Genomic DNA, 18725 nt, shown 5'->3' on the forward strand with positions numbered 1-18725 from the left:
ATTGTAACAAAATACAAATGAATGTTTATCATTTAAAGTGTTATACAATATACATTTTAACATGTGTATGAACCGATTTCAGTGCGATTTTTATAAATTTTTTATAAATTCTAATCGAGTAAAAATATTTAATTTTAACTTTTTTAAAGTCATTTTTATAGTTAAGACAATTAAAATATAAAGGTTGTTACATACTTGGTTCTCTGTAACTCGGCCTTCTTTTCTTCGAGTACTTTCCGAGCCTGGTGTGCCATCTCCCTTTTAGCTTTTTCCTGAAAAAAAAAACATTTTAATGTTTGAAGGAATCGCCATGTATTAGTTCTACTTGCATTACGCATACGCATACGCCAACTTCCGAACGACTGTACTGTAAATGTGATAAATCTTTTTTGAGTGTGGTAGCGTCAGCACAATATTGTTTTAAAGTTTTTTATTTATCGAGTTTCTATCCGCGGCTTCGCCCGCTTTGTCTAAAACGTAATAAATTATATACCAAAACCTTCCTCTTGAATCACTCTATCTATAAAAAAAAAACATTGCGTAGTTTTAAAGATTTAAGCATACATAGGGACAGAGAAAGCGACTTTGTTCTATACTATATTGTGATGATAAAATATACGAAAAAAATACAGATTCTTCGATACAAATATTTATCTGCGATAAACCACTTTTATCGTGACAAAATCAAACGTTTATCTCGAGAAAAAAAGAGCGCCAAAAGTGGTTTATCGCAGATAAAACCAAAACTAAAAGTAATTACACAAAATGCTCTGACAAATATCTTGCAAATGTTTTAATATAATTGTTTATGAAAAAAAAATCATAATAAGTATTACCATGTCAAGTAGAAAACGTAAAAGTGTGAAAATTAGAGCTAACTTGGTGATTTTTTTTTATCGAGTAAATTTTAATATTTTATGTTTTTGATTAAACAGAATCGTTGAACATATCATCTAGTTTGATATATATTTTATTTTTTAGATTTGGTCTTGCATATTACACGTATCATCTAATAGAAGATTGGTTATTTTGCTTTATGCGCCCCCTTAAGGAACTATTACCTTCTCTTCCTTTCTCAATCTACGACGTAATTTCTTCTCCTCTGGAGCCAGTACATCCATTTCAGGGTCAGTGAGAGTATCATCCGTGTCTTCTGACAATTCTTCTTCATCCCCTTCTTCTTCCACATCTAGAAGAGAATATAATAAATAATAATAAATAAATATTATAGGACATTATTACACAAAATATCGACCTAGTCCCACAGTAAGCTCAATTAAGGCTTGTGTTGTGGGTACTAGGCGACGATAAATATAATATTTAATAAATACATATATAGATAACACCCAGACCCAAGAACAAATAATTGAGAATAATAAGAATATCTGTCTTACCACAAAAAACTTAAGACAGGGTTTATCTTTAATCGCGGGTTCTCTTTAATCTGGTTTTGTCGTATTTCACAACTATTAAAGTGTCTCCCTGGTTTAAAGTTAGACTGTGTTTAAATTGTTTTGTGGTAAGTCCATAAGAATTTTATTGTCTAGATAATAAATAAATTAGAGTTAGAATAATAACGATTAGAGCTCGACTCTATGTTCAAATTCAAAATTATTTATTTGGAACAACGTCAGTTAAAATCTGTAATAGATCATTATATTTACATTATAGAAGTAAAAAAATTATATTAAGTGAGCCAAAATAGGTTTTTTTTTTAGTTTTTAAGCTATTGCATAGCTTCTATCGCGGGCCTTGAGCGCGGGGACCGAATGCAGAAATTCCGTAACGAAAAATACGCTCCCCACGGGGACGGGCGCGGAGGTGTGGCTTGAAGGCATAGCATGCAATAGCTTTACCGCGGCAGTCCCCGAGTGCTACACGTCTTTTTTTTCTTATTCCTTTTATGTAGATGCATAAAGTTGGTACCCGGGTAAAAAGTTATCTATCCGATCAGCTGTTCTTGCGTGAAAGAGTAACAAACATACATTCATACATTTTGCGTTTATATATTAGTAGGATAGTTAGATTTAGTCATTTTAATTGAATAGATTCTCACCGATTGCTGATTCCTCCAATTGCTTCTTAAGTTGATCAATCTCTTGCTGGAATCTAAAATAAAACATGTATTTAAATATTTATTTTGCAAAAAAATAATCTGTTCTGAATACGAATACTAACAAAAATGGAGATTAACGGTTTTTTTTATATATTTTCTAACACATTAAATAAATATTAAAATATATGTGTGTGTTTGAAGCGCTATAAAACTGGAAATCTTATTTCAAATACATTTATTTATGTATGTATTAAACATAGAATTTGCAGCAAATAGTACACAATTTATTAATACAATAAATAGGTTTAAGATGAAAGATGGGAAGATGACTTGAAACAGACTGCGGGACCATTTTGGATGAGAGTAGCAAGGGACAGGTTACATTGGAAAGAATTGGAGGAGGCCTATGCCAAAAGGCACACCGAACAAGGGACCTCTTGTAACCCTATGTTTAGGAATAAAAGGCTATATTATATAAAAAGGTTTAAATTGAGAGAAAATATAACGTTAAATCGTTTTAAAACTGCGAAAAGTAAAATAGTATGTATCAAGTCAATTTGTTTTTTCTTATATTCTTATATATTTAATAAACCAACATTATATGTACCTACATGAAAATCCAAAAAGATCGCAAAAATTGCACGAAAAACGATTGTTTTAATTAAAAATCTTTTTGTTACTATAATAATCTCACCTTGTAAGCAAAGCATCACCGGGTTCGCTGTTAACATGCGTCTTATTCTCAATATTTTTGGCTCGATTCGCGTATCGGAGTGTACTTATAGTTTCCACATAGTTTGTGTCCGCTGGGCCGATTGTCGCTATCTGTTTGCATATATAAATATATTGAAGTGTATTCATATATATTTATAAATCAATACAAGCTTTAAAAGCATTAAAGAAAAACTGGTGAATACCATATAATGTAATCAAATTTTAATTGAAAAAAACCCCAATCCCATTTTGTCGTTGAATTTCAAATTTATTAATCCGACATTTTTTAGGGCCGCCATCTTGGATAGATTATCATGAAAAATATTAACATAGCGTCTGGGGTATATAGGATCGTCTTAGCGCCATTATTTGACGAGATAGTAGTAACGAGATGTTGTTTTATTAGCGTGCGATTTCACGCGCAGACGAACCCACGGATAAGAGCATGTATTTCTACTTTTATTAAATCACTAGCTTTCCGCCTGCGGCTTCGCCCGCGTTTTCAAAGAAAAACCCGCATAGTTCCCGTTCCCGTGGGATTTCCTGGATAAAACTTATCCTATGTTGCTCAGTGAAGATGCAGCTTTCTAATGGTGAAAGAATTTTTGAAATCAGTCAGTTTATGCGTGAAAACCATACATACATACACAATTACAAACCTTTCCTCTTTAATTATAAAGAGGAAAGGATAAAACTAATATTAATTAGTATAGACATAATCTACATCAATGTGTGTAATAATAATATTTTTTACTTATTTTAACAGTCACCGGCTAGTATTTACGGTTATTGAATAATCTGAGGGTAAACTATGAAAATGTGTTATCGTTGGTTAGTGGTAAATAAGCGCAAGGTGGTTTTATTTATTCCTGAAAATGGCATCACTGGATGACGAATGAATGGCGCGTATTACAAGTATCACGCAAATGCGTCAAGTGGGTTTCACGTGAAAGAGTAACAAACATGCAAACATCCATACATTCTGACAAACTTTCGTGTTTCATACGCGTACCTATATTACTGAAAAGTTTCATCTAAATCCGTCCAGTACTTTTTGAGCCAATTCGACGTTAATACTTACAGACAAATCGTCATAATATTATAAATGTGAAAGTTTATGAGTATGGATGGATGGATGTTTTCAACTTTTTCACGCAAATACTACTGAACCGATTACAATGAAATTTGGTATGTAGGTAGGTGAAGACCCAGAATAAGACATAGGCTACTTTTTATACCGGAAATCCCACAGGAATGGGAACTATGCGAGTTTTTCAGGCGGAAATCTATTAATTATATTATTTGTATTCAACTTACCATAACAGTTTTCGAATTACCACCAAGCGAGTCCTGTAACAGTCTGGTCAGCTTACTATTCCTGTACGGTATATGCGTTGATTTGCCATCAACGAGCGCAGAAATAACATTGCCCAAAACGGATAGAGATTGGTTAATTTTGGTCGCTTCTTTCAGTCGAGTGCCCGTGGCTTGCGTTTTGCTTTGCCGTTCTGAACCCTGAAAGTAATTTGTTTTAAAACATTTTGTTGAAAAATTGATGACCTCCTTCGATATCTTAATCTTATATATAAAAACTAGCGGTCCGCCCCGGCTTCGTCCGTGGTACATATGAAAAATAGATGTTGGCCGATTCTCAGACTTACCCGATATGCACAGAAAATTTCATGAGATTCGGTCCACCCGTTTCGGAGGAGTATGCAGACTAACATTGTGACACGAGAATTTTATATATAAAAATGAATCGCAAAATGTGTTGGTAAGCGCATAACTTGAGAACGGCTGAACCGATTTCGATAATTCTTTTTTTATTATATTCCTTGAAGTACGAGGATGGTTCTTATGTAGAGAAAACGTAAACATGTACCACGGGCGAAGCCGGGGCGGACCGCTAGTCTTATAATATAAAAATGAATCCCAAAATGTGTTGGTAAGCGCATAACTCGAGAACGGCTGAACCGATTTCGTTAATTCTTTTTTTATTATATTCCTTGAAGTACGAGGATGGTTTTTATGTAGAGAAAACGTAAATATATACCACGGGCGAAGCCGGGGCGGACCGCTAGTCTATAATATAAAAATGAATCCCAAAATGTGTTGGTAAGCGCATAACTTGAGAACGGCTGAACCGATTTCGATAATTCTTTTTTTATTATATTCCTTGAAGTACGAGGATGGTTCTTATGTAGAGAAAACGTAAATATGTACCACGGGCGAAGCCGGGGCGGACCGCTAGTATATTATATAAATCTCGTGTCACAATGTTTGTCCTCAATGGACTCCTAAACCACTTAACCGATTATAATAAAATTCGCACACCATGTGTGCAGTTCAATCCAACTTGAGAGATAGGATAGTTTAAACATGTAGGTACCACGGGCGAAGCCGGGCCAGACCACTAGTGTTTCATATTTTTTAATTTATGAATTGCATTTTAATACTTAATACGAATAATTATCATTATTTAAGAAATATGTTTTTGTATTTAGGTTTAATAAATTTTGCGACTGGTTGATAAAGTCACTGATTTCTTATTTAAGATTTTTTTTTTATAAAAATGATACATACACATATACCAATTTGATCCTTACCCCAAACACAATAAGATGGAAAATCACTCAAAGCCAAGTCCACACAGTCGATAGACATTCATACAAAATTGACCCTTACCCCTTATATAAGATACAAATTGCCTTACAACGACTTATCAATATACGCCTTACCACCATGCTAATAATTACAAATATGCCAGACAAAATTGAACCTTACCGCCAAGTCAACAAGGTGCAATTTCCCCATCTTCACGTGCATCTTATTATCCGAACCACGCTTGCTACTCTCGACCGTGATGGAGAAAATGGCGTGCGATCTAGAACTCTCTATGTTCATAGCTGTAGCTCCTATGTGCCTGTTTTTGTTGCCAACCGCCATTATTTTTTCTAATTCATCTGCATTGTGGACTACGTAACCTGAAATTATGGAATTTTAGAAGTAAAGTATGGTAATTTTATATTAACCTACTATAAGATAATACTAAAAATTGTCTGAAGCAAAACTCTGCTTACGCGTCTATTAGGCAGAGTTTTATAACACTTATATACTTAAATGCTGGAAATAGAAACTGCTTTCCAAACCAGTGGTAAATATTGTTTGTGTATATTGAAGATTTAGCATCACTTCTAAAATAAATAAATGTTGGCGTTTGTTAAAAGACTACTTACCAATATAAAAGAAAGTCGTGTTAATTACAAATTTTACAATTCAAGATTGGTTGAATAGATTTAAATGATATTTGGTTCGTTGGATTCGTCTCCGCTTGGTATAAAAACTCATAAAATAATGAGAAACAAAGAAATTACTACTCGAGCAGAGACGGGGCGAATAGCTAGTATATTGTTTTGCCCTCACCAGTCAAGTCCTTGACAAAGACGCCTATATCGGGCCTCTCTTTCACTTCCAGACTCTGGTGTGGGTTGTTTCCCAAAAGATCTCTTACTTCTTCATTGTAAATCTCCAAGTATGTCACGCATACGAGGAATCTGAAAGGATATTATAAAATAAATGTAATTAGTTAAAAAAACACACTAGATGAACTCATGAAATTATAGTATTGCCACCGATCCTTGATAAGTGTACAAAGTTTTAATTTATTTTTGTATGGCAAAAAAGCTTGAAGAGACTTGTGGACCTAGTTACTTGTAATTGTCTAAGAAAATATTAAAATGTGTATATTTTTATAGTGTTCTTATATATGACTAGCTTTTCAGTCAAAGGAAAACCCTCATTGTTGCCGTTCCCATAATGGGGATTTTCGGGATAAAAATTATTCTATGTGTTAATCCAAGTTACCCTCTATGTGTGGGCCAAATTTCAGGTAAATTGGTTCAGCAGTTCTTGAAGGAGTAACAAACAAACAAATAAACATATAAACTTTCGCATTTATTATATTAGTAGGATTTCTTCTCTATACCTCTTATACTTGAACAAATAAAAAACAATACTAACTTTTCATCATCTTTCGCCTTCGCAATATGGCTGAATATATGGGCAAACGAGTTGGGTATTATGCCCCTCAGCTCTGGGGCAGAGTTGCTGCCCGCCATCGTGTACGTTTTGCCTGTACCCGTCTGCCCATAGGCAAATATGGTCCCGTTGTACCCTTTGAGTACCTCCTCGACGATGGGACTAGCCGTCTGGATGTATATGTCCATCTGAAAATTCATTATTTGATACTGTAATTATTTCTTTAGATCAAAGCCAACTATTTTGACTGCCTCCTTGGTACAGTGGTTGACGCGTGAGTGTAGAACCGAGGGGCCTGGATTCGATTCCCGGTGGAGACGAAGAAAAAAAAATGTCTCGGTCTGACAGGACACAGAAGGCTGATCACCTACTTGTCCCTGAAGAAAATCGATCAGTGAAACAGATGTATGCATAATGCATCTGCCCCTTACCCCACTTGGGGACATGGGACTTCACTTGTTTAACTATTTTGAAAAGGGTATAACTTTGAATTTGATATTTTGGTTTTATGGCACACAAATGCTTTATTAAAATGTTTTTTTTTATTCTTTAAAAAAATAAGGGTATATCACTACATAGTATAAAACAAAGTCGCTTTTTCTGTCCCTATGTCCCTATGTATGCTTAAATCTTTAAAACTACGCAACGGATTGTGAAGCGGTTTTTTTTAATAGATCGAGTGATTCAAGAGGAAGGTTTTAGTATATAATTTATTAGGTTTTAGACAAAGCGGGCGAAGTCGCGGGCGGTAAGCTTATAGAAAGAAAAATCCCACAATGTCTCAAGTCTCATACCCTTCCACATTCCAAAAAGACACACAAATACTTATAAACCTCCCTAGCACTCAGAATTCATATTTAATTGCATCCCCTGACCCTATTTCATACCACCCCGCTGCACACAGACCCATGTAGGTCACCCAATTCCATTTATCGATTTTATGAGACCTCGCCTCACTTGAATCTTTTCAATTTTCATAGAAATGTAGTTTGTAGCATCGCGATTACAGGAAAATCAGATGGGAATGTAATCTACACTAGCTATTAGTTATTATTCTGTGTCTATACTAATATTATAAAGCTGAAGAGTTTGTTTGTTTGAACGCGCTAATCTCAGGAACTACTGGTCCGATTTGAAAAATTATTTCGGTGTTAGATAGCCCATTTATCGAGGAAGGCTATAGGCTATACCATCACACTAAGACTAACATAACAAAAGCGGAGCAATGCGGGTAAAACCGCGAGGAACAGCTATCTCAGGAGACAGGACGTGCTCAGGACCTACTTGTTCGATTTGAAAAATTATTTCGGTGTTAGATAGCTCATTTATCGAGGAAAACTATACAGGGTGTAATCGTTAAGTGTGCACGAGCGATTATTCCGTAACTATTGCAGATATCAAAAAACTTTAAACTGATATCGAAAGCCCTTTACGTAATGAGTAAAATGACAATAATAACTTTTTAAAAATAAAACGGGAAATATCCAAAATATTTACATCAAACCCGGCAATACATTTAATTTCCCATACATTTTGTATTCAAAGCAAATGTTCGGAGTCACATCCTCGATTTAGTATACCATTGTATTCCACATCGAGCTCTATTTACAGTTTCTACATAAATTTTTAATAAAATTTGCGAAGTAATTTAAGCATAAAACCAAAAAAATAACCTTAACCTTTCATATTACATGTTGGGATAGTCATATCCGTCATATCTCATACTAAATGTATGGGCGTGTTTTATGTAATTTTTTTTTGGATATTTCCCGTTTTATTTTTAAAAAGTTATTATTGTCATTTTACTCATTAGGTAAAGGTCAAACAACAAACAACAATTTTCACGTCACAAAAGAACGTTTTTAGATGATTTTTGTTTGGTTAGTCTGGATATGCGTCTAGAGATAATTAGTCTAAAAAAAAACTGCTGTAGTGAAATATCTCAGTGGAATTTCTTTGTCAAAGCGAACCCATGGCCAAAACTAGTAGTTTATAAGACTTAAATATGGCGCCGTAGCGTAACTACGTACAATTTGGGTCAGTAGGGCAAGTGTCGAAAAGAACGTATAGGTACCTACCGTACGTTGATATAATATAACAATGATATAACTTTTTCTGAACTAGTTTATAGTGCTCTTTGTTTGTGTGCATTTTGTTTTTGCGTGTAGTGAACGATAAACATATTTTTAGAGTAATTTGCAATAGAGAAAAATATTGTTTGGTAATTAATCAGGGTAGTTCTTAATTTTAACTGTAATTTCGGTTTTACACCCAGTTAGATTTTTTTTATTTTTTACTGTCGATAGGGAAGAGCTTGACCACAATCTCGCTTGATGTTAAGCTGAGATGTGGTCAGAGATAGTACGCGCTTCCCTAGAAGGTACCTGTTCACTCTACGCATGAAGACCCCCATATTGTACTCGTCGGGGAATACAGATTCAGGAAGACTGTTCCAGTTCCTTGCGGTTCGGATAAAGAATGTGGAATCGAACCGCTTAGTCCGGGTACATGGAACGTCCACCATATGGCGATGCCTAGAATCTAGATTTGGTTTGGAGACCAAAATTTCCGTACTTGGTTATATTCTCCAAGGTGTACATTCATATTGACACCAAAAAAAATACCTTTAGTATGTGGAAGATCTGGAGATTATTCAACAGTTATATTTTTAAAAGATAACCATTTCTGTACATTTTTTTAAGCTATTGCATAGCTTCTATCGCGGGCCTTGAGCGCGTGGACCGAATCCAGAAATTTAGTAACGAAAAACCTCACGCTCCCCACTCCGACGGGCGCGGAGGTCTGGCTTGAAGGCATAGCATGGAATAAATAGCTTTACCGCGGCAGTCCCCGAGTGCCACACGTCTTTTTAAATTATAACTCTATGTAATGTGTGTCGAAAACCAGTAGGCAGATTTTTCCGAAGTTCCAAATTCGAAATTTAAAATCCCTCATTCCAATTTCCAAAACATTATCTATTACTTCAGATGACCATAAACAAAATATTAAATAACACCAATTCTTCTTTATGGCATACAAATCTATAGGGTAAAAGACTATGAATGCCCATTTGTGACGTCATAGAGGCCCATAGAGGTTGTTAATAGCTGCGGCACGTAACTACTTATGAAAATTATTTGACGTAAGAACATTGATGCATTTTAACAGCTGTTTTTAACATGCTTAGATAAACTAATATGTATTATAAAGCTGAAGAGTTTGTTTGTTTGAACGCGTTAATATCAAGAACTACTGGCCCGATTTGAAAAATTATTTCGGTCATTCGGTGTTAGATAGTCCATTTATCGAGGAAGGCTATAGACACAGGCAGCACAACTAGTATAATTAAATACTAGCTGTGCCCCGCGGTTTTGCCCGCATTGCTCCGCTCCTGTTGGTCTTAGCGTGATGATATACCTATAGCGTTTCTCGATAAACGGGCTATCTAACACCGAAATAATTTTTCAAATCGGATCAGTAGTTCCTGAGTATAGCGCGTTCATACAAACAACTTCTTCAGCTGATTTAATTACGATTGAAATATGATTGATGCAATAAATGTACTGGTCTAAGATCCGAATATAGGTCGACCTGTACCGGCGTGATAATAGAATGAGACCAATTTTATAATAAATGTAGTCTATTAAAAAAATCTATTAAAGATGGGTTGACTGAAAAAATCCTGGACAGGACATTTTGATTATTTTTTCAAAAATATATTTTTTTTAATTAATTGCAGTACTTATCAAGATAATAAAAAAAATTATAATAGACTTGAACTTTGAAGTATGAAACCTACAGAATGTGCAGTCATAGGGTTTTCTAATATTTACCTGGACAAACTGATAGGTTGGCACTTGGCAGGTATAAACAGGCATGTCCGTACCAGTTACTTTAACTTGATGGGATGATAGAAAAAAAATATAAATCGACATGAGCGCTGTTTTATAACAAAATTGTTTATTGTCTCAACACTGCATAATTAAAAAAATAAAAAGATTTTTTTAATAATTAACTAAAAATATCCTGTACAGGATTTTTTCAGTAAACCCATCTCTAATAGATTTTTTAATAGACTACATCTTCTTATATATAAAAATGAATCGCAAAATGTGTTGGTAAGCGCATAACTCGAGAACGGCTGAACCGATTTTGATAATTCTTTTTTTATTATATTCCTTGAAGTACGAGGATGGTTTTTATGTAGAGAAAACGTAAATATGTACCACGGGCGAAGCCGGGGCGGACCGCTAGTTTATTATAAAATTGGTCTCATTCTATTATCACGCCGGTACAGGTCGACCTATTTTCGGATCTTAGACCATACAGGGTGTAATTTTAACAGATCATATTCAGTTCGATTTCCGGCCATGACAAACGAATTTTCGGAAATCTTTAAATTTCTTTTTTTTCAAAAATGGAATGGAATTCAAGAATGGAATGATATTATAAATGTGAAAGTAACTCGGTTTCTTCGTCTGTCTGTCCCGTCTCTTTTACACGCCTAAACAACTGAACCGATTTGGGTGAAATTTAGACACTGATATAGGATAGCTTTTATCCCGGAAAACTCTCGCCAACGGAAACTATAAAGCGAGTTTTCTTTTAAATACGCGGGCGAAGTCTCGGGCGGAAAGCGAGTTAAAAATAAAACCTTTACCAAGCTTGCTTATTGCTTAGGTTAGCTAGTATCCTTATATTCACAGAAGAAAGTTCAACTAAAAGTTATTATAATTCGGTCGGTATAAAATCGTACTATCCTATCCTACTGACTACTAATATTATAATTAATGTGAAAGTTTGTGAGGATGGATGGATGTATGGATGTTTGTTACTCTTTCACGAAAAATCTATTGGACGGTTTTTTGAACTTTACTGCAATATTGGTTACTAGCTTTCCGTCCGAGGCTTCGCCTGCTTTGTCTAAACCCTCATAAATTATATACCTACTTAAACCTTCCTCGAGAATAACTCTTTCTATTAAAAAAACCGCATTAAAATCCGTTGCGTAGTTTTAAAGATTTAATAATAAGATTTAATTTTATAAGCATACATAGGGGCAGAGAAAGCAATTTTGTTTTATACTATGTAGTGATGTAAAAGTTTGTGAGGATGTATGGATGTTTGTTACTTGTTCACGAAAAATCTACTCTACATATTTCGATGAAACTTTACAGTAATATAGGTCATCAGAATAACAAATGAGCTTATAGCCTTCTTTATTATGCTCTGCGCGGCACAGCTACTTGGTTTATAGTCCATTGAATGAGTCCCTCCAAGGGGGGTCTAGAGTGCGTGAGTTAGTAACGTAAGATGTTTCTTCGGAAACATGTCAAGAGTCCCTAGGTAATAAACATACTAAAACCCCGGGCCACTAGGAGGAGCCCCGGAGTGGGGGGAGGGGGGAAATGGGTCCATTTTTTCATTTTTCGCTTAAATCTCAAAAACGGTACATGTTAGAGAAAAACTTTCAAGGAAAAATTGAAAGGCCATAAAATTATCTACAAGTTGTACCTGAATCATTTTTTCCTATATCCTACCGTTTCTGAGTTATACGCAGTAAAACATGATTTTGGCTCAAACAATTTCAACATCAATCGATCAAAAAATATTTCTTTCTTCCAAAAAACTCAAATGTGCAACTTGTGACCAGTACTGATAGATTGCTCTTAATTAGTTCTATAATTGGTAAAATAAACACATTCCTCCATGGAAGCCTTCAGGAGGAATCGATTGTCAAAATATTATATTAGGGCAGTTTGAGTTACTGAACTTGATCTTTTTATTTTTTTCTTCCAAAAAACTCAAAAGTGCAACTTGTGACCGGTACAGATAGATTGCTCATAATTAGGTCTATCATTGCTAAAAATACCAGATTCCACCACGGAGGCGTTTACGGGGAATTTAATTTTATCAGGGTAGTTACGATACATGAACTTTTTATTTTTTTTCTTCCAAAAAGCTCAAAAGTGCAACTTGTGACCGGTACAGATAGATTGCTCATAATTAGGTCTATCATTGATAAAAATACCAGATTCCACCATGGAGGCGTTTACGGGGAATTGAATTTTATTAGGGTAGTTAGTTAAAAAGTTCATGTATCGTAACTACCCTAATAAAATTCAATACCTCCTAAAGGCCTCCATGGTGGAATCTGGTTTTTTTATCAATGATAGACCTAATTATGAGCAATCTATCGGTACCGGTCACAAGTTGCACTTTTGAGTTTTTTTGGAAGAAAAAAAATAAAAAGTTCAAGTATCGTATCTACCCTAATAAAATTCAATTCCCCGTAAACGCCTCCATGGTGGAATCTAGTATTTTTATCAATGATAGACCTAATTATGAGCAATCTATCTGTACCAGTCACAAGTTGCACTTTTGAGTTTTTTGGAAGAAAAAATAAAAAGATCAAGTTCAGTAACTCAAACTACCCTAATATAATAATAATAATAATAAGGGCGTAGGGATGTGACGACCCCATCGCCCACGGTTGGAATATCTATTGTCTACGTGACAATAGATATTCCACCCGTGCAATCAGTCAACCCGCAGGACACCTTGTGGCGGGGTGTCGGGGAGTAGCGACCCCGCGGGAACCGAGTGCTCCCGGGGGAGGCCCCTGTCTTCATCTCCGGCTCGCCTTCACCGGCCGGTCGGAGTGAAGCCTGACGAGGACAGGACCCCCACCTCTGGCTTGCCTTAACCGGCCGGCCAGAGTGGAGTCGCGAGAGCTTTTAGCTCGAAGGGTGGATGCGAAGCGTAAGTGGCGAGTGGGCACGTGATGCTGGACCCTCAGGGAGCGCGTGATCGTAGTTTAAAGTCCAGGGACGCCTCTCCACCCTTAGCTGCTCACAATATGTTGCCCCCTTGTCGCACTATTGCAGCGACTTATTTCGGGGGCCCATACAGTGAGAGGGCGAGTCACCACCTGCCAACAATTTTTTGCTATATCTTAGTAGAAAGGCAGGTGCCATAGTCTTCCATAGTCCTTAATTCCGGTCCATTAACATCCCATTCCATAGCCCAGTTTATTTTATTCCCTTATCTTGCAATAGTCCTACATCGGCCGCGGACTGCCTAGGGCTGTATCTCTATAGTGCAGTCATGGGCAGGCTGCGGCTGGTGTCCCACAACACATTAAAATTCTCGAAAGGGCCTCTGCGTGTTGGACCCCTGTCCCCACGTAAGCCTTCCAAAGATCCGGGTACCGTCCTTCTGGTGGTACCCGAGTATTATGGAACAGAGAAACATAATAATAATAATAATAATAAAAACATTTATTGACAACAAAACACACCACACAGATACAAAAAACAAACATATTTAAAAAAGAAAGCAAAAAACCAATAAAACTTAAAAACTAATAAAACTTACAGACTTAAAACAGCTACAAACTACAACTAATAAAACTTACAGACATAACAAATAAAATAAAATAATATAAAAAACCTTATAACTAAACTTAAAAAAATATATAACTAAAAACAACAACAAAGAACTGTGTGGTAATGTCCATCATCAAAAGGGACTACTCAGCTATAAGCTGTAGTGCCCCCATAGGAACACTAACAGCACTGATTTTCAGGAGCCCCTATCGGTTGCGACGGTTGGAGTTACAGCTTTAGATTTTTTTTTTTTTTTTTTTTTTAATAGATAATATTAATAGATAATATATAACTATATATGATGAAATAGTGATAAGTGTGATATATTATATTTATAAAATATTTGTACTTACTACTTATATAATATAAGAAATATATGTGTAATAAAAATATATGTATAGAAAAAAATAATAAATTAAGAATAATAAATAACTACATTAAGAAGTATGATATTATATACGAAGAGAATAGAGATACCCATACACATACAGCGGGACACACCAACGGCACTAAGGCTGGTACAGCGTATTTAATAAATGTTTTTTATATTTAAATCGAAAGTTTGTAATACTTTTTACTTCAGACAGGGGTGGTGGAAGGTTGTTCCAGCACTTAGTGGCGCTGTATGTGAAACCGCCTCTAAATGATGCAGTGTAGTGCATGGGTATTGATAGCTTTATGCTGGCAAATCTAGTTTTGTATTTTAGGTCGCTTCGTTGACCTAACCAGGCTAATTTTTTATATAGATATAATGGTATTTTTTTGTTCATTAAACCAAATACCAAAGTAGCAAAATGCAATTTCCTACGTCCATCCATATTTAAAATATTGGCGTCTTTAAGATAGGGACTGATGTGGCTTCTAGGTGGAACGTTCCAGCAATATCGTGCACAGGCATTCTGGACGCGTTGTATTGCTGTTCTAGTACGGCTAAGCAGTCTAGGGCCATATACAGTATCCGAAAAGTTAAATTTCGACAATACAAGAGAATCACATAGACGGATACGTAAATTTAAATTTATATATTTTCTTATTTTATACAAAATTTTTAACCTATAAAAAGAATTAGAAATGGTATTATTAATATGTTTTTCGAATCTCAAATTCTCGTCAAATAATAAGCCTAAATTCCTTGCCTCGTGTACACGCTCGATTAAATTATTATCAACTACTATTTTGGGATCAAATTGCTCAATCGCTTTTACCATCTTAGGGCTTCCTAGAAGCATAAATTTGGTTTTCGATAAATTTAAAAATAAAGAATTACCTACGGACCATGTAAATACACTATTTAAATCAGAATTAATTTGGTTTATGGCATTTTGTGTCTCATTAGGATAGCAAGATATGTACAGTTGCATATCGTCAGCGTACATCTGGTAATTGCAATGTTTTATGCGTGATACTACATCGGCACTGTACAGGATAAATAATAGAGGTCCCAATATTGATCCCAATATTGATATAGTATTTTGACAATCGATTCCTCCTAAAGGCTACCATGGAGGAATGTGTTTATTTTACCAATTATAGACCTAATTAAGAGCAATCTAACAGTACCAGTCACAAGATGCACTTTTGAGTTTTTTGGAAGAAAAAAATAAAAAGATCAAGTTCAGTAACTCAAACTACCCTAATATAGTATTTTGAAAATCGATTCCTCCTAAAGGCTTCCATGGAGGAATGTGTTTATTTTACTAATTATAGACCTAATTAAGAGCAATCTATCAGTATCGGTCACAAGTTGCACTTTTGAGTTTTTTTGGAGAAAAAAAATAAAAAGTTCAAGTATCGTAACTACCCTAATAAAATTCAATTCCCCGTAAACGCCTCCGTGTTGGAATCTGGTATTTTTATCAATGATAGACCCAATTATGAGCAATCTATCTGTACCGGTCACAAGTTGCACTTATGAGTTTTTTGGAAGAAAAAAATAAAAAGATCAAGTTCAGTAACTCAAACTACCATAATATAATATTTTGACAATCGATTCCTCCTAAAGGCTTCCATGGAGGAATGTGTTTATTTTACCAATTATAGAACTAATTAAGAGCAATCTATCAGTACTGGTCACAAGTTGCACATTTGAGTTTTTTGGAAGAAAGAAATATTTTTTGATCGATTGATGTTGAAATTGTTTGAGCCAAAATCATGTTTTACTGCGTATAACTCAGAAACGGTAGGATATAGGAAAAAATGATTCAGGTACAACTTGTAGATAATTTTATGGCCTTTCAATTTTTCCTTGAAAGTTTTTCTCTAACATGTACCGTTTTTGAGATTTAAGCGAAAAATGAAAAAATGGACCCATTTCCCCCCTCCCCCCACTCCGGGGCTCCTCCTAGTGGCCCGGGGTTTTAGTATGTTTATTACCTAGGGACTCTTAACATGTTTCCGAAGAAACATCTTACGTTACTAACTCACGCACTCTAGAACTTTTTATTCAATGGACTATTATATTTTTATCCATTCACGAACCATTTTGTTTTAGAGCATCTATTATTAGTCATGTTTGATAGAAAATAGCTTCACTAAATAGTATAAAACAAAGTCGCTTTCTCTGTCCCTATGTCCCTATGTCCCTTTGTACGCTTAAATCTTTGAAACTACGAAACGGATTTTGATGCGGTTTTTTTAATAGATAGAGTAATTCAAGAGGAAGGTTTATATGTATAATAACATCCATTAAATAGTGGAGAAGTACTGTTATTTTTGAGGTTTCTAATGTGATGTCGTAAATAATTATATTTTTTCCGCTTACATTGCAAACGCAGGCTGCGCGTTTTATCAAAATAATGTACTAAGTATTGTACACATTGAAAAGGTCTACAGAAAAGTCCGCGATGGTACCTATATGTCTATCTCTTATGGATAACCCACAATAACTTTTTTTGTCATTTACTTTTTACGACAAAATATAATGGTAAATTTTCGAAGCGATTTTAACCAATACAGCATTAATCCTTAACGAATTAAATACCTTGAATACATTGTTCATTTAATATAGATCTATATGGCCCTTTACACCGTATGATTAAAGTGAATATTTTCGAAGATATTACAGATTTAAAAATTGCGGGACGTAGCGTTTGCGGCGGTACCGGCCGGCCGCCATTGCACCCGTGCGAAGCCGGGGCGGGTGGCTAGTTTGTAATAAAAGTACAAAAGTATTATAGTTACAAAACCAGCAGGATTGTTTATTTTCTACAAAATGCTTTCTACCTACGACGGGCTGTGCTATGGGCTATGGCGGCCTCTTTTTTCTGTCAGTTTGGCGTGTATGATAATCCCTTCAGCTTCGGAGTCATTATAATCAACTTCCACTACATTTTAAACAAATCTGACTAACTGTCAGATTTTTCAAAAATTGACAATTTGTCTCGGCATAGTGCTTCGTCTCTTTCTTTCCATTCAAAAATTATATCAGTATACAACAAAAAATTTCACTAGCGCGATTCAACTCGACTCAATAGCGTATAGCGACATCTATTTTCACTGAACTAAGTTACTTGTTCATATAGCATTTTTCTCTACGTTATTTAATTATTATTGAAATGATTTCTGGAACAAAATGTTTTAACTATGTTCCTAAATTTTAATATGATAGAATAAGGCCAGGTAAGGCAACCTCAACTTTTAACTTGGAGCATATTTGAAGTGAAACTTCTTTATCGGGGTTGGAAAAAAATTTAGTGTAACATTTTTTCGTTCCGCGTGACATTTTTCCGTTACGCGCCATATTTTTCTTATCCCTACCACGCGTTATTCGACGTATTTCTGTAAAGTTGCATAAAGTAAATTATTTTTTGAAAAATAAGGTCATAAAGAAGTTTCACTTCTTACGTGTGTACACTATAGTACACGCACACATTTTTTTCTACTAGTGATTCAGTAAGCAGTTTCTATATAGAAGAGCCGGCAAGAAACTATATAATTGCTCTTTAAAAGTGTTATCAATTTTGCAAAATTTCTCATTTAGATAATACTAGATTTGTGACCGCGGCTTCGCCTGCGTTTTAAAAGAAAAACCCGCATAGGTCCCGTTCCTGTAGGATTTCCGGGATAAAAGCCTATGTTTTATTCTGGGTCTTCAGCTACTTACTTTTACATACTAAATTTCTTTGTAATCGGTCCAATAGTTTTTACGTGAAAGAATAACAAACATGCATCCTCACAAACTTTCGCATTTATGATATGTAGGTCGTAGGATGTAAGAGCACTGTGTGTCATATGTGTATGGTGGTTCGCTAGAGCATTCCATATTTTAAATTATATGAATATGATATATTATATAACACTGTATTACAATTTACAAACCTCAAAACCATATCTATTGTGTAGACATTTTTTGTCCAAATTTGATTTATTCACTTTGATAATCTATACATATAATAAATCTGTAGAAGGGTCAATTCTGTACATTGAAAATATTGAAAAAATAAATAGCAGGGGGTGTTACTGGATCGATACCAAACCCAAATATGTGATTAAAAAAATTTTTGTCTGTCTGTCTGTCTGTATGTGAAGAC

General features: G+C 35.0%; 1 protein-coding gene across 1 annotated transcript in view; it reads right to left on the reverse strand.

Moving 5' to 3' along the window:
* The window catches only part of Klp64D (kinesin-like protein 64D), a 39520-nt gene that overhangs the window by 7297 nt on the left and 13498 nt on the right, over window positions 1-18725 (reverse strand). Inside the window, exons 3-10 of the mRNA XM_090117878.1 lie at window positions 6791-6996; window positions 6194-6324; window positions 5555-5754; window positions 4088-4285; window positions 2751-2881; window positions 2057-2109; window positions 1062-1189; window positions 196-272 (exon numbers count right to left, since the gene is read on the reverse strand). Of these exons, the coding sequence (XP_089974004.1) occupies window positions 196-272; window positions 1062-1189; window positions 2057-2109; window positions 2751-2881; window positions 4088-4285; window positions 5555-5754; window positions 6194-6324; window positions 6791-6996 (1124 nt within the window). The remainder of the gene's footprint in view (window positions 1-195; window positions 273-1061; window positions 1190-2056; window positions 2110-2750; window positions 2882-4087; window positions 4286-5554; window positions 5755-6193; window positions 6325-6790; window positions 6997-18725) is intronic.

The sequence above is a fragment of the Colias eurytheme genome, chromosome 29 (genome assembly GCF_061535395.1).
Source record: "Colias eurytheme isolate Ceu_HAF_F1 chromosome 29, ilColEury1 Martin Lab GWU primary, whole genome shotgun sequence".
Classification (NCBI taxonomy): Eukaryota; Metazoa; Arthropoda; class Insecta; order Lepidoptera; family Pieridae; genus Colias; species Colias eurytheme.